The sequence below is a fragment of the Pleurodeles waltl genome, chromosome 3_1 (assembly GCF_031143425.1).
Source record: "Pleurodeles waltl isolate 20211129_DDA chromosome 3_1, aPleWal1.hap1.20221129, whole genome shotgun sequence".
NCBI lineage: Eukaryota > Metazoa > Chordata > Amphibia > Caudata > Salamandridae > Pleurodeles > Pleurodeles waltl.
In genome coordinates, this window is record NC_090440.1 from 289,112,028 (window position 1) to 289,127,121 (window position 15,094).

General features: G+C 45.3%; 1 protein-coding gene across 1 annotated transcript in view; it reads left to right on the forward strand.

The window, feature by feature from the left end:
* Positions 1–15,094, forward strand: part of NEDD4 (NEDD4 E3 ubiquitin protein ligase) — a 1,239,834-nt gene that overhangs the window by 439,945 nt on the left and 784,795 nt on the right. The window contains exons 10-11 of the mRNA XM_069222425.1: positions 9,200–9,317; positions 9,431–9,592. Of these exons, the coding sequence (XP_069078526.1) occupies positions 9,200–9,317; positions 9,431–9,592 (280 nt within the window). The remainder of the gene's footprint in view (positions 1–9,199; positions 9,318–9,430; positions 9,593–15,094) is intronic.

Below are 15,094 nucleotides of genomic sequence, written 5' to 3' on the forward strand. Positions count from 1 at the left end.
GAAGACCTTGAAACTGGAGCAAAGTGAGGTGATTTGGGTCCTACTTTTATAGATTTTCTAGGCAGAGATTGTGGATCTAGAGTCTCGGATGTTAGAACCTGTTTGTGGGTGTTCTCTTTCGTGTTTCTTACCATTCATAGCCTTTGTGTACAGTGATGCTTCTCACACCAGGAAGCACTGAGTCTGTCTCCAAATTAGAGCTCCCACAACATGAGCACAATGAAGTGTGAGGGTTCTGCACCTGGCTGTCGTCAATCTCGGAGGCAGTATTGATGGATAGACAAAAGAAGTCACCTGGTTCAGAAACCTCTTCACTTGGAAAAACAAAAAACTGAAGTTCCCCTTCACCTCTATCCTTTAGGTATGAGGTATGGAGGTATTTGTAGAGCGCATTCCGGCCCGGGGGCATCAAAGCGCTGACTAAGGGAGAGCGGCAATGTCAAAGAAAGAAATCAGACAATTATCGAGGAAACAGCCAAGTCTTGACCCGTTTCCTAAAGATCAGATAGTTATGCTCATTCCTCAGCTCCAGCGGAAGAGAATTCCAAGTCCTCGCAGCCGCTATAGTGAAGACTTTATCCCCCCACTTCACCTTCTTAGTGCGGGGCACCTGGATGAGAAAGGTATTGGCCGACCACAGCAACCGTGTGGGTCGGTGCCAATGAAGTTTAGTAGTAAGATACTTGGGCCCAATCCCGTGCACGGCTTTATGGGAAATATAGAGCGCCTTAAAGGATATCCGTTGGGCTATTGGAAGCCAATGAAGATTTTTAAGGCTTTCCTTAGCAGAGGCAGATCGTGGCAGATTCAGAATTAGTCTAGCAGCTGTGTTCTGTATCAGCTGCAGTCTTTTAAGAGATTTGTTATCCAAGTTAAGCAGAAGGGCATTACCATAGTCCAATCTGGATCCGACCAACGCCAAAGTAGCCGTCATTCTCCATTCTTTAGTTAGAAACGTGAACATTTTCTTCCGCTTCCTCAACGTCCACAAGCAGGTTTTTATAGTCAGATTAACTTGGGGTTGGAAAGACAAATGATCGTCGAAAAGAAATCCTAGGTTTCTGGATGTGGAACCCGGTAGGGGCAGAGTGCCGCACTCTTTAGGCCACCAACTAGGGGACCATAGTGCCTTACTTGTCCCAAAACAGAGAACTTTTGTCTTCTCACAGTTCAATTTCAGCCAGTTGGCCTTCATCCAACTGCTTACCGCTGACATACAGGTGTTAAACCGACCCGCGACTATCTCCCCATCATTGTTGATAGGAATAATAATCTGTGTGTCGTCTGCATATAAGGTGGGGGTGAAACCAAAAGAACGTATAAGTTCTGCCAGAGGGGCCACATAAACATTAAACAAAGTGGGGCTAAGTGAGGATCGCTGAGGGACCCCACAGGGCAGCAGGTAGCCGGGGACCTAAAGTCTCCGCAACTTACGGTAGACCACCTGTCCGTGAGGAAGGACTTGAGCAGCTTCAGAGCCTGGTCCCTGATCCCCATATAATGTAGGCGTTCTAACAGGATGTGGGGGGCAATGGTGTCAAGCGCCGCAGAAAGGTCTAGTAGAACCAGCACAACACCCTGTCCGTCATCAACCAACCTCCGAATATTATCAGATAGGGAGATGAGGGCTGATTCAGTGCTATGGAATTTCCAAAATCCATGTTGAGACGTATCAAAACCCTCTGAAACTGGCAGAAAATTGACCAGTTCTTTGTTGATACATTTCTCAAATATTTTAGCCAGCAAGGGAAGCAAAGCTATAGGACGAAGATTTAGCAAATGGTAGTGGACAGGAAAAACTAATGACCAGACCCTTGCTTACGATGTTTACATAGACTTTCTGAAGGTAGTTCTGTTTCCATCTACCTCACCACATTGTCTGAATCTCCACCCTCTAGCCATTGAAATGCTGACTATACACTTACAATGTCTGGAAAGGCTGGCATCTTCTCATTGTGTGCCATGGTAAACCAGGGGCATCTACAATGAAGTCCACTCCACTAGCTTTTAGGACTCACACACAGTGTCCTTCTCCTGCATATATGCTACATGGACACTATAATTACTTGACATGCACACAGGATATCAGCACTAGGTTCTGGGTATAACAAGCCAGCATACGTTTATACAAGAGGGCCAGTAAGCCCCTCTCTCACTAAGTCATACAAAAAGGTGTGGTCACACTATGAATTTCAAAACATGGAATGCCTCTGCCACCATATTGTACCACACTCAGGGCAGGGACCGTACTCCTCTGTCTTCTACGAGGGCACGCTTGATGCATCCCTTCAGGCTACAGGAGAGGCCCCAGACCTCGCTTAGTTTTGGGAAGGCCTTGGCTTGCGTTAGTGTGACACCAGGTCAAAATAGGAGTCAGTATACTAGATAAAGATGCACATGCAGATCTACATGCAGTCGGGCACAGGAACACACTTTATTCCAAGGAGGGAGTATTCCTGTTGCAACACAGCTACATTCAAAGCTTACAGTTAACATCCTTCTCATACAGGATAAGGTCACTTATAGAAGGGCATTATGAAACTACCATAGAAACATCGAGAGCCCATGGCATGTTTTATACACAATGTTTTAAAGAAGCAGAAAATGATAGCAAGGAGATTTTTGAAATTTTCACATTGTTTACTAATCCGAAAGCGTTTTCTTCCACACTTGCGGCTAGCCAGGCGCTTTCTTTGACTGATTTTTTATTTTGTGTGATTGTTTTGAGGATAAGATCCTGAAAATCCAGTCCAATATTTCTGGGTCACAACACTTCTTTGCTTCATCGGCGTTGGTAAGGCTAGATGTCAGTCCTCGTGGTCCTAAATTGTCATAGTTTCTGGTTCTGCTTGTCGATCAGGTGGTTTCCGCCTGCTCAAATTGTAAATCAGGAGCGTCTTCGGACCCCATTCCCATCACATTTAAATTATAGCAGATATTATTGGCCCAGTTTACCATGATCTGTTTAGTTACTTTCTTCATGCAGGGATACTTCAGAAGGAGTGGAAGCAAACTAATGTCATCCCCCTTAAATGTAGACCCATATTCCCTGGCTAATTTCAGACCTGTTTCCCTTCTTCCAGTGGCGGCTAATATCATAGAAAGACTGGTAAACCAACAACTTACCACTTTCTTGGACGAGAACAATCTGCTTTAACCCTCTCAATCGAGATTTAGAGCCCGACACAGTATTGAGGTATGCTTATTTAAGATGTCGGGGTCCATTAGATGTAGTTTGGACTCAAGCCTCAATGTTGCCATGGTGCTACTAGACCTGTCAGCAGCATTCGACACGGTTGATCATAACATCTTGCTGCACAGGCGTGAGCACCTGGGTGTGACGGACTCGATGCTTGGCTGGCTGATCCCCTTTCTGGCGCAACGGGAGCTGGTAGCTTGGATAAAGGCATATGCCTCAGACAAGAAGGGTCTCGGATGGAGAGTGCCGCAGGGCTCCTCCCTCAGCCCTACTCTTTTTTAAATATCTAGCACCCTTGGCATTGATGGTGGAAACATAATATCAGAGTCATCTCATATGCCGAAGACACTCAACTCCAGCACATGTATGATAGGGACTCAGCAGAGGCCAAAGATGGTTTTGCATGTTGTGTGATGGCAGTGTTGGACTGGTTGAGAGTCAATAAGTTGCAATACAACCCAGATAAGACAGAAGGCTTACTCTTTGGTTGTGATCCTTTTCCGGGGTGGGCTGGAGCATGGCCCAAGATTGCTCCTCCCCCACCTTTACCCCCGACGGTGGCAAGAAACATTGGGGTCATAATTGACACCCGACTTTCATTTGGGGTTCAGGTGTCAGCTGTAGTCAAATCTTGCTTCTGGATCTTGCATATGCTAAAAACATTCTTACAATATCTCCCACACTATGCTAAGGGGATAGTAGTGAGATTACGGATTATTTCTAGTTTGGACTATGCCAGTGCTCTGCTAGATTATTTAATCAAACAATTACAAGTGATGCAGACCATGGCTGTGTACCTTTTGTTTAAAATCCTTAATTGCGTTGAGGGGTGTCCGCTTTTCAAACAAACTACACTGTTTGCCATTGCGGCAACGCATAATCTTTAAAGGTTTGACTTTGGTCCACCAAGGCTTTTATAACAAGGGGCTAAGATACTTCAGTGAGAGGGTGATGGAATATTTTCCAGCGTGACTACTTCGGTCCAGTAATGCTGGTCTAGTGATGGTCCCCATTTTAAAAGGCAGGGCTGTGGAGGCACAGTTGTAGCTGCCAAGGCGTGGAACCATTTTCCCACATTATCCCGCATTAAGGCCAAGCTCAGTATAGTTCATAATTTTAAGCATTTCACACTGGGTTATTTGCAATCAGTGGGCATTAGCTTTAGTCTGCAAGGTAAAGAACGGTATGGACCCTCCTGCCGATACGTGGGCGTTGGGGGACAGTCTGAACTCTTTGGGAATGAGCCCAGCCCAAACAGTCAGTTCTTTTCCTTCAAGCCAGATGCAACACTGTTGTTTTCTTACTTAGCAGGTGTTGATACAGTTAAGATAAATCTTCTCCAGGGATGACCAGGGTTGGGGTGTGGATGATTTCTACAAAAATTGCATTGTATGGAATTTGGATGCTGCCAAGCACTGTGCTCTCCATCATTGTAGCTGCCTTGGAGACCTCTGGGGTTGTGTAATGGAGCGCTCTTCATGATTGGTGCCATTTGGATGATTGCGGCCAACACAGCCCACTCCAGGGCAGTCTTCCTCAGCTTCTGTTGGACCAGCTTAGCGCTGTCCGCCTGGGCTTGCTCTTTTATTTCCCTTTCATTTTCCTGTTTTCATTTGTTGACGTGTAGTATCAGTGCTTGGTTCTCCTGCCAGAACTTGGTGTCCAGCCCTACTATGCTGTCCAAACCACTTTGTATATCGGCGGACAGTCCCCTTTTGAGGCCATTATAGAAAAAGATGACCTTGAGGGCCTGTATCAGTCCAGTGTTGACCTGTCTCTTGTCTCTGCCATTCTCTCATCCTCTCCAGGAAATCTGTGATGGTCTCTCCCTTGTTTCATGGTTTCAGCCATTAATCATCCTACATCAGCCCGTTGGTCCACCATGCCTAGATTTGGTCACCTGTTGTCTAGTTGGGGGCCCTTGTGCTCCTTCGATGGGTTGATTACTGTACCCCAGTGCAGGGGTAGCAGGCATTGGGGAAAGCACTTCCATGCTTACATAAGGCAGGAGAGGTGCGGATGTCTTGTCTGATGAAGATGGGTCGAGGTTATCGGCCTGGGCCACCTCAAAGATGGCCTGTATCTCTAATAATGCTTTCAGTTTGTCCCTCTTCTGTCCTGTATACAAGTTTTAATATGCTCATTTACATTGGTGTTGAAGGTTCCCTCTTTAGGCCAAGCGTATGTGCGCACCTTGGTGTGCTTGTGGAACTCATGGCAGGACTTGATAAGTTTCCTTGTCTGAGCAGGGAACTAATTCTTCATGTGCTCTAGAGGGGTCCCCATGGTGGGAGTTGGGTAGTCTCTTTTTCTTTAGGTACCTTTTTACTCTTTCGCTATTACATCTTTTAGGGGATCTAGTCACATGCGGTCTATCTTCCTTTGTGTATTTTTACAGGCTTTGCTATTCCTTTTAAAAAGGAAACTCTCCTGTGTAGGGGGGATATGTACAGATGTTACTAGATCTATTCTGGTAGTGGGAAATAGTTTCAAGGGGTTTTACCAACTCTAATCCGGTCGGGGAGGATAGATACACACTGGCATTCAGTGAGCTTAAAACTATCAATGTTATTCACAGATGCATCAAAACAAACATTTACAAACAACGCATGAATATTCAAACGCCTATAAAAAGTGCAATTGTTAATTCACTGCAATATTGAAAATTTGTTGACAAAATAGCGAGCATAACTTTGGTATTGAACAACAATTTTGTGTGAATTATCAGTTTTCTTGACACACAAAAACACAGTATTCAAAATTTAGGACAAACACAGTCACTTTGGTCTACCAGCATCACAATATCAAAGCAACACTATTCTACTTGATAGAGGTGTTTAGCAGACTAGACCCATGCAAAGGAAACAGGGGAGCGGCCTGTCTGTTAAGTTTTAGCCCTCCCCACTCCTAATGCAGGTTATCCCGTGACTAAAGGAAGATCTGCGCTGTGTGGTATCAGGGGAGTCCGAAAATCTAATCAATACCAGCTCGGGGAGGGGGGAGGATTATAACAATTTGCTTAGAGAAAAAAATAACTACCTTTTATGATTATATACCCTTTCTTGGCAAAAACATAAGCGATGCCTACTCTCCAGGATTCCAATCGTTCTAGTTTCCTAACGTCGGAATTCCACCTATGTCACACCCAGGGGTCCTGTGTACCGTCTGTGTAATGCCCAGTGGTCCAAGCGAACACACCTCTCACTTCTTTCAGACACTAACAGTGTTAAGAAACCGATAGTGTTGAGATAACCTCCTTAGCCTAAGATTGAGATGTGGGCCCTATACTACACCTAGAGCCTATGTGTAATAGACGGGAAACACCTTCAACGCTGATTCCTAAACAACGAAGTCCTGGTTAAGGAAAGCGGAACAACGCTTTCCTTAACCACGACTTCGTTGTTTTGTGCCTTAACGACGCATGTGCTGAACAACGCACATGCGTGGTTAAGGCACAAACAAGGGAGTCGGCTGAGGAGGACGACGTGACGAGGAGGCGGCTCAGGTAAGTGGGGCGGGGAGTCGGGGTTTTAGTTTTTGGGGCGGGGGTGGGGGATCGGAGTATTTTCTGGTTTGGGGAAGGGGTTTAAAGTTTAGGGTGGGGGGTCGGGTTTTTTCTGGTGCGGGGGTGCGGTGGGGGGTCGGGGTTTAAGGTTTAGGTTGGGGGTTGGGGTATTTTCTGGTTTGGGGGCGCGGGTGGGGGGTCGGGTTTAAGGTTTAGGGCCGGGGGTGGAGGGATAGGGTATTTTCTGGTTTGGGGCCGGGGATGGGGGGGGTCGGGTTTTAAGGTTTAGGGCCAGGGGTCAGGGTATTTTCTGGTTTGGGGGCAGAGGTGGGGGTTGGGGTTTAAGGTTTAGGTCCGGGCTGGGGGGTCGGGGTATTTTCTGGTTTGGGGGCGGGGGTGGAGGGTCAGGGTTTAAGGTTTAGGGCCGGGGTGGGGGGTTGGGGTATTTTCTGGTTTGGGGGACAGGGGTGGGGGGTCGGGGTTTTAGGTTTAGGGCCTGGGGAAGGGGGTCAGGGAATTTTCTGGTTTAGGGGCAGGGGTGGGGTTTTAGGTTTTAGGGGTGGGTTGGGGGGTCGGGTAATTTTAGGGGCGGGGTGGGAGTTGGGGGAGTTTAGGTTTAGGGGCAGGGTGGGGGGCTTGGAGTAGTTTTGGGGTGGGGGTTGGGGTTGTTTTAGGTTTTGGGGGTAGAGTGGGGGGCAGTTTTAGGGGCAGGGTTGGGGTTTTATGTTTTAGGGGTGGGTTGGGGGGTCGGGTAATGTTAGGGGCGGGTTGGGGGGTTTAGGGGCAGGGTGGGGGGCTCTGAATAGTTTTAGTGGTGGGGGTACTTTAGGTTTCAAGGATGGAGTGGGGGTTGGGGTTGTTTTAGGTTTTGGGGGTAGGGTGGGGGTCAGTTTTAGGGGCTGGGTAGTTTTAGGGGCAAGGGTGCGAGTGGTTTTAGGGGGGGGAGGGAGGGTTTGCAGTAATTTTTAGGGGTGGGGGGCCTGGGGGACGCATGCAGGAACAATGGATGCCTATCACTAATGCCTTTACCAGGAATGCCTTTACAACGAAAAATCGTTGTTAAGGCATTCGTGGTAAAGGCATTAGTGGTAACAACGAGGTTGTTGTTCCGACCTCGTTGTTCAGGCATTCGTTGTTCCGGCAGGCGTTGTTTCGACATACATCTGTAATAGATACATCTTGAAACATAGATCTCTGCTCTATCTCACTTCCAGAGCCCATGCGTTCTGCTGCATCACGCCCAGCAGTCCAGGCGGTCAGCAATCAATACAATATAAAACAAGAGTCACCCTCCCTAATGCTGACTATCTAAAAGGTGACTCCCGCGGGTTATGGTTTCTTAATTTGCTGGGCGCCAAATGCTAGGATTAAGGATCAGATGTGGTCTCTTACCATTTTGACGGCGGCTTCAGGAGGAACCCCCACCCCGTGGATTCATCAGAACTTTCAATCAATTGCGGTGTCAGCTCACTTTCCTTGTTGCGCAAATGTGAATCCATCCTGGTGGGGTCCTATTCCTTCGGCTGCAGTCGGGTCCAAGATGCCAGTCTCTCCTGACTGGCTCATCAAAATGTTGTTTGAATGAGATTTTATCCTAAAAAACAAAAGACAAGAGACACCCGGCAGAGCAGAAAACAGTTTGTTTAATCAAACATTATGGTGGGAGAGCACTTACAGAATCGAGTGTGAGGACTGTCTCTCAAAGTACATCAGTTTTGAACACATTTTATACTGTTCTCGGGGACCATAAAATGAGAACAGCTGCCCTTGAGTCATGAGCATAAATTCTGGAGAGCGAGTTCAGGTGGATCCTGACCTGGCGAGTTCTTGTCCAGAAGTCTGGCCTGAGGGTCGCTTGGGTATCTCGTGTGCTGTGTGTGTTGCATCCTGATTAGCTGGGTGTACCTAACTACATGCGGCGTCTGACTTTATGGTGTTTTTGCAATGTCTGTGTCCCTCTGGCGTATGTGCTTTTTTGGGGCCAATCTCCTGGGACTGTTGCAGTATAGCCTATCTGTGGGTCCCTAATCTAAGATGTTCTGTGTGCATGTCGGTTAAATGTTATCGCACCTGTGACCTGTCAGTTAACAACGTTCAGGCCTGGGTCACAGGCAGCCTGACCAAATACCTTCGTGCTGGGGTCAATGGAGAGTTCTCGATGGAGGAATCTAACAACGGCGATGCAATTTCGTTTGAATTTGTAAATGTGTCATACATATGCAGAGATACCTTATTCTCATGCCCATCAACGTGTTCACTGATTCTTGTTTTTATAAGTACATACAGGGCATGCTTTTCAATGATATAAAATGTGAATGTGTGTGTTTTGCAGGAGAGGGTGGGGGTCCCAACCTTGCTAGCTCTCAACCAACACTGGTTTTAGAATTCAAGTCAATTTTTTTGGGATTTCAACAAAGATTATGTACTGTATTTGAGTGCATCTAGAACAGATTACTTATTCAGTCCCTATACTTTCTTCTTTTGTTTTTATACAGTGACAGCACCAATGGAGATGAATCTGGGAGCACAGATTTGGAGGCTCGGCGTGCATTTACAACTCGGAGGCAAATTTCAGAAGAAATTGAAAGCACAGAAAGAGGAGATTCCCCTGAGGTAAAATCCAGAATCATTGTGATCATGGTAATGCTTTGAGGATTTCCACTCTTCCTGCTTTTTCTTGAATATATGAATCTAATTACACCAAGATTATTGATGTATTTTTGTAGAGTTGGGAAATTATAACAGAAGATGAAGCAACAATGTACAGCAACCACAACCCTCAGTCACCCTCTCTGCAAACCAGTGTTGATATGCAGATTCATCTTGCAGAAGAATTGAACTCAAGACTTAACGTTTCTGGAAATCAAGTCCCTGGGCGTGTTTGTAATGTAAGGGAAATTTTTGTGCTTTTATCAGACACCCAATGTGTATGTACAAACCCAGATCCAAATTTCTTAAAAATCGATAACTGTTGCTTGTTTTGACCTTGCATTTTCCTAGTCCATAATGTATGCAGGTAGATTTTCTGTGGCAGATTTTGGGTAGTATTGAATAATTTCTCATGAAAGGGCTTCCAAACAAGGACGAGGCACAGGGTTATCGCATCAATAGATTATTTTAATGCATTTTTCTGAAACTTAGAGTTCAGCACTACAGTACTCTGAGTGAGTGAACGCAGTGAAAAGATAGTGAAATAAGAAGCCTGAAATGTAATTGTGCAGAAGAGGAAGTGCAAACTGTGGGCCTAATTTAGAGGAGGGCAGTATCAGGGTATTGCTATAAAAGCCAAATGGACTACATCATTTAGAGGACCACAGAAAAGTGTCCAAAAACAAATTACACTGTAATATGGTGCATGATTTTTCTTTATTGGAAGATTGCAAAAACATTTCATCCAAATTTTCTATGATTATAAACGTGGTGCCGAGGGATACACTACCCCACATTTTTGTGTATTTTCTGACACTTTCAGGTGCTCCTTGATGAACAGTGTGCAGGTTAGTGCAACTAAGTGAAGTGTGCTTTTGAACTTGTGGACAGCCCAAAAGTTGATTTTGAATTCCCAATAATAGAACCACCCTTTTTCCATCCTCCGTATCTCATATATCCTGTACAACATTCTCTGTGGTCAGGGATTCTTTGTCTCCCCCACGGAGAGGTGAGAACGTTTGTTGCTGAACATACTGCCAGGCCAATTACTTTGTCACTGTGGGAATGTAATGGATGGGTTTGTTTGTTAGCCAGTCCTTGTAGTGTGTGTGTCAGCAGTCTCTGGATTGTTTTCTTCATTCACTGAACAACCTCACTCTGGCTGCTGGGGCAAAGTCTGGGTTTCTCAACAGGTGTCTTACTGGTGAGGGAAAAATAGTCAGGGCTTGTTTCACCACCGCTTTGTTCCATACTACCAGAGTTGCCCTAGTTATCTCGTAGTCACCAAACCCTATGCATCCTTGGTAGCCAGGGACTTTTCTTTGTGTATTCTTGCTATAAGTTGTCCCACAAAGTGCCAAAGATTTTCAGACTTTTCTCTCCCCTTCCATTATATTGGGCAACTGCAACAACTTCCAATAACGGTTATTGTCCAGGAGGCTAAGTAGCTTGAGAGGGTTTTTGCATGAAGGTTTTGGTTAGTTATGCCCCAGCCACACATATTCATTGATTAGTCTTTAACCCCAGTAGTGCTAAGGTTGGTACCAGCAGCCCGAGAGATTGGGAGTCGAAAGATATTCTGGGGAGGATCACCATGTTGGCTTCAGCTGCTCTACCACACCAAGACGATCCACCCACTTACCATGCCTGAAGATGCTGCTCCATTGCCTGCAGTACGGTGTCATAATTGGCCTACAGGACCTTCTCCAGTGTCAGTTCCAGTGGTAGTCCCAGCCAGCTACATCCCCTTTTGAAATGGCAACATTTTCTGTAGTTCAGCCACCTGTAAAGCTGGCATGGAGAGCTTCAGTATTTGATCTGAATGAGTCAGTATTCAAGGAAGATGTTGAAAAATATAGGATGCACACTGCTTTGGTAAAACAGAGTATGGCAGCTACAGAATACTGTTAGTAGGTTTTTTTGTTTGACACAACTGCCTGATTTGGAGAATAGTTCTAGAGTAAACACTGTTTTAAGCTATCTGCCAATGGAAACCGTGTAGGGATGTGTAGATATATTTCTAGAGAAATTCTTGCCTTTTCTAGTTCTAGATCCTAAAGCTAATCTGACATTCAGGTGACATTCAGGTGACTATACATATCAAACACCATTACAGAATCTACCTCTGGGCTCTTAAACGGTGATCATGCTATGCTTACAAAAGTACAGGGCAAAATTAAACTGGTATTTGAAGCCTCTGCATATACTCAAACCAGACAATCATTATCCCTTGATTATTCTATTGGAACGAGAAGCTTCTGCAAGATGTTTGATCGGTAAAAATAAATGATGTGGGCCTCTTTGGTGTTTTGTGGAGGTGTCAGGATTAAGTGCACCTTTTCCTCTGAACGTTTTGTGGGCGAGGCATAACATTATCTGTTTCTGAGTTTTCCATGACAGAAGCAACAAAGCCTCTCCTCTGTATCAGCAGGCAACTAAAATGTATCAAGGTAAAGTTATTTTTACCATGGAGTGAGATGTCCAACTCAACTTAAAGTCCTCAGCAGAGGTCTCATCGAAGTCAGAAAGTCATAGGACATTATTGCCTCAACAGCGACCTTCAACAGCATATACCTGAATGCTGAGTGTATTTTCAACCCTATTTTTGGGGGGGTTTCTGAGAAAGAAAAATACACAGTGGGCAATAATTGGATGTGCAGAAAGATAACCAACATGAAACAATGGAAAGCAATTAGGCATAGTACTATAGTACTTTTTAAAATTGATCATTTTCCTCCCCTGCTTACCATTTTTCACACATGCATGCAGGATAGCAAATAACCTATACAGATATAGAAAACATCTTTACCTCAATACATATCAAACAAAGCACACTCTCAATACGTTCAAACTATTGAGAATCAGCTTAGGGCCCGTTACACGACTCCAAAGTCTGTGATCTTATTAAACATCTTTGGACATCCACGTACGTCATAAACCTATTTCTCCTACAGGCATATGCCAGTCAATTTCAAAATTAGATGAATGTATCATAGGGAGGTCAATAGCCCCAATTAATGGGCACTGTCACTCTTGTAGCCAGCTAAACTCCGTGTATTCAAAATGTGCACCTCTCTTAATCATCAAATAGCTTAATGTTGAATGCTTCCACTTCAGTTATGATGGTAAACAGTCAGATAGCTTTAGCTTCTATGATGTTAAGGCCTTTGAAGTCATGCTTCTTTTTATCAGTAGTAATGTAATTGAAGTTCCTTAATAGCTGATCTCTCCACAGTGGTTCGAAAAGGATCTCAGACATCACTAAGGTAGCTACAACAGCTCTTCCTGCCTGTTCTGGGAGCTTTGAGCAGGAGACTTAGAACAAATCCTGATATATTGCTTTGAATGTGGATTTGTTTTCTTTTAGACATCAGCCTAAAAGCTTAATAGTAGCTTGATTAGGTGGCACACTATAGCGACATATTTAATCTTAATGAGTTGCAAACAGTCAAACTGAAAGAGGGATCGGGCAGTCTTCTAACTCTGTGTTCTCTACTGTTAAACCAAATTTCCTTAATTGCGCGCAAACTTTTCCTGACCCTTGGTGAAACTTGCAGTGGTAATCAAATCAGACTTCTAATAGCATATTTTGACATTCACTAAAACATCCCTCAATAGATAACTAAAGGGATTTTGGGAAAATTAGAATAAGTTAGAGTGAACGTTTACAGCTTTGAAAATTTACATAAGGCAAAATGTTTGGCAAAGACATCCGCAGAACTAACTAAGACTAAGGAATGCCTACAGTAAGAAACTTAAGCAAAGGTTTAAAATGATGAAATTACTGTAAACAATAGGAACTGAAAACGTGCCAAACACATTCTAGGCTTTTGGCTTATTCACAACCTGCAGCAAAATTAACTTAACATGCCCTAGTTTAGGATCCAATATATTTCTTTTACCAGTTTGACAACTATTATGAACAACTGCATTCACAGACAACCCTGATCACCTCAAACTGCCTTCAGATGTCAAATGTCTAACTCTTCCTAAATTCATGACTAAATCTTAGCGTAACTGTAAGCTCATTTGGTGGAAGAATATATTCTAGTAGCAGTGTATGGCATGTATGTGGTGGATGAGTTGCTTGAACTGATCCTAGCAGACAATTTATTGTCAACGTTTCACAGAAATTCTGTCTTGCATATTGAAATCTTTTTAAGAATGGCGTGGGCTTGGAGATTCTAATTCCTTCTCATTATGAGTTGCCAATGTTTCCTTCCTCAAAGAAGAGAAAAGACTTTACTCTGTTTTTAGCTTATAAACCAGTTACCTAAACAAAGGATAGTGACTTTTTCTGTTGTTGGTAGTGCATAAGGGCAGGGGCCACATTGTCAGATTGGCCCTCATTACAACCCTGGCAGTCGGTGTTAAAGCGGCGGTAAGACCGCCAACAGGCTGGCTGTAAAAACAAAATGGAATCACGACCATGGCGGAGACCGCCAACATATACAGCCACTTTAACACTCTGACCGCCACGGCGATAGAAACAAACACTGCGGTGGTCACCGCCAACAGACAGGCAGAAGACAATGTACCGCCCACACTACTATGAGAGGCCATTCCGCCACCTTTTCCGGGGCGGAACCAACACGGGACAAAAACACGGCGGAAACAGGACTTGGAAGGGAAAACACTCACCTACACATTCCACGAGGAACCAGGACGCCTTGGAGCCTGAACTCCAAATACTCCCTGCGATAGTATTCCTGCTCCTCTACCAGGAGCACGAAAGATGGCAGCGACGACCACGGTGAGTACTGCACCTACAACACAGGGGAGGGGGGAGGGAAAAGAGAGTGACACACGCAACACCCCCACCCACAACACCATACACACACAAACATGCTGCAACATCACATTTACACCCCCCACCACCCTGAAAGAACGCAAGGACAAAAGGAAATGAGTTGAACTATTGTAATAAATAAAAATCCATTAGTCAAAACATGAAATACAGTATAAACAATTATGTACACCAACTACACAAGTCCGGATAGTGCACCATTCATAGTCCGTGGACCGCTGGGCCCAAAATGTATGGGTGAGGCCCACACTTGAAACCAGACTCCAAACGGAGAGAACACTGCTGGGGCATCAGATCGAAATTAAACAGGCACCTCAGGGGGAAGGGAAGGGGGGCACCTCAGCCGGATGAGTGCACGACGCCAGCTCCACGAGGAGGCCCCATGCCCACTGCTGTATCCTGGGGAGTTCAAAGCCACAGTCTCTCAAGTGGGTGGGTTGCCCACTGCTCTATCCTGGGGAGTGCAAAGCCACAGTCCCTCAAGTCTCTCAAGTGGGTGGGTTGCCCACTGCTCTATCCTGGGGAGTGCAAAGCCAGAGTCTCTCAAGTCTCTCAAGTGGGTGGGTTGCCCACTGCTCTATCCTGGGGAGTGCAAAACCACAGTCTCTCAAGTGGGTGGGTTGCCCACTGCTTTATCCTGGGGAGTGCAAAGCCACAATCTCTCAAGTGGATAACAGTCTCCACTGGTTCTGGAGGGGGATTGGTGCCCAGAGTGCTTCATCCTGCCAAGGACTGGGGTAGTGGATGCCTTTCTCCACTGGTTCTGGAGGGAGCTTTGTGCCCAGAGTGCTTTATCCTGCCAAGGACTGAGGTAGTGGATGTGATACTCCACTGGTTCTGGAGGGGGCTTGGTACCCAGAGTGCTTCATCCTGCCAAGGACTGACGTGGTGGATGTGATACTCCACTGGTTCTGGCGGTGGCTTTGTGCCCAGA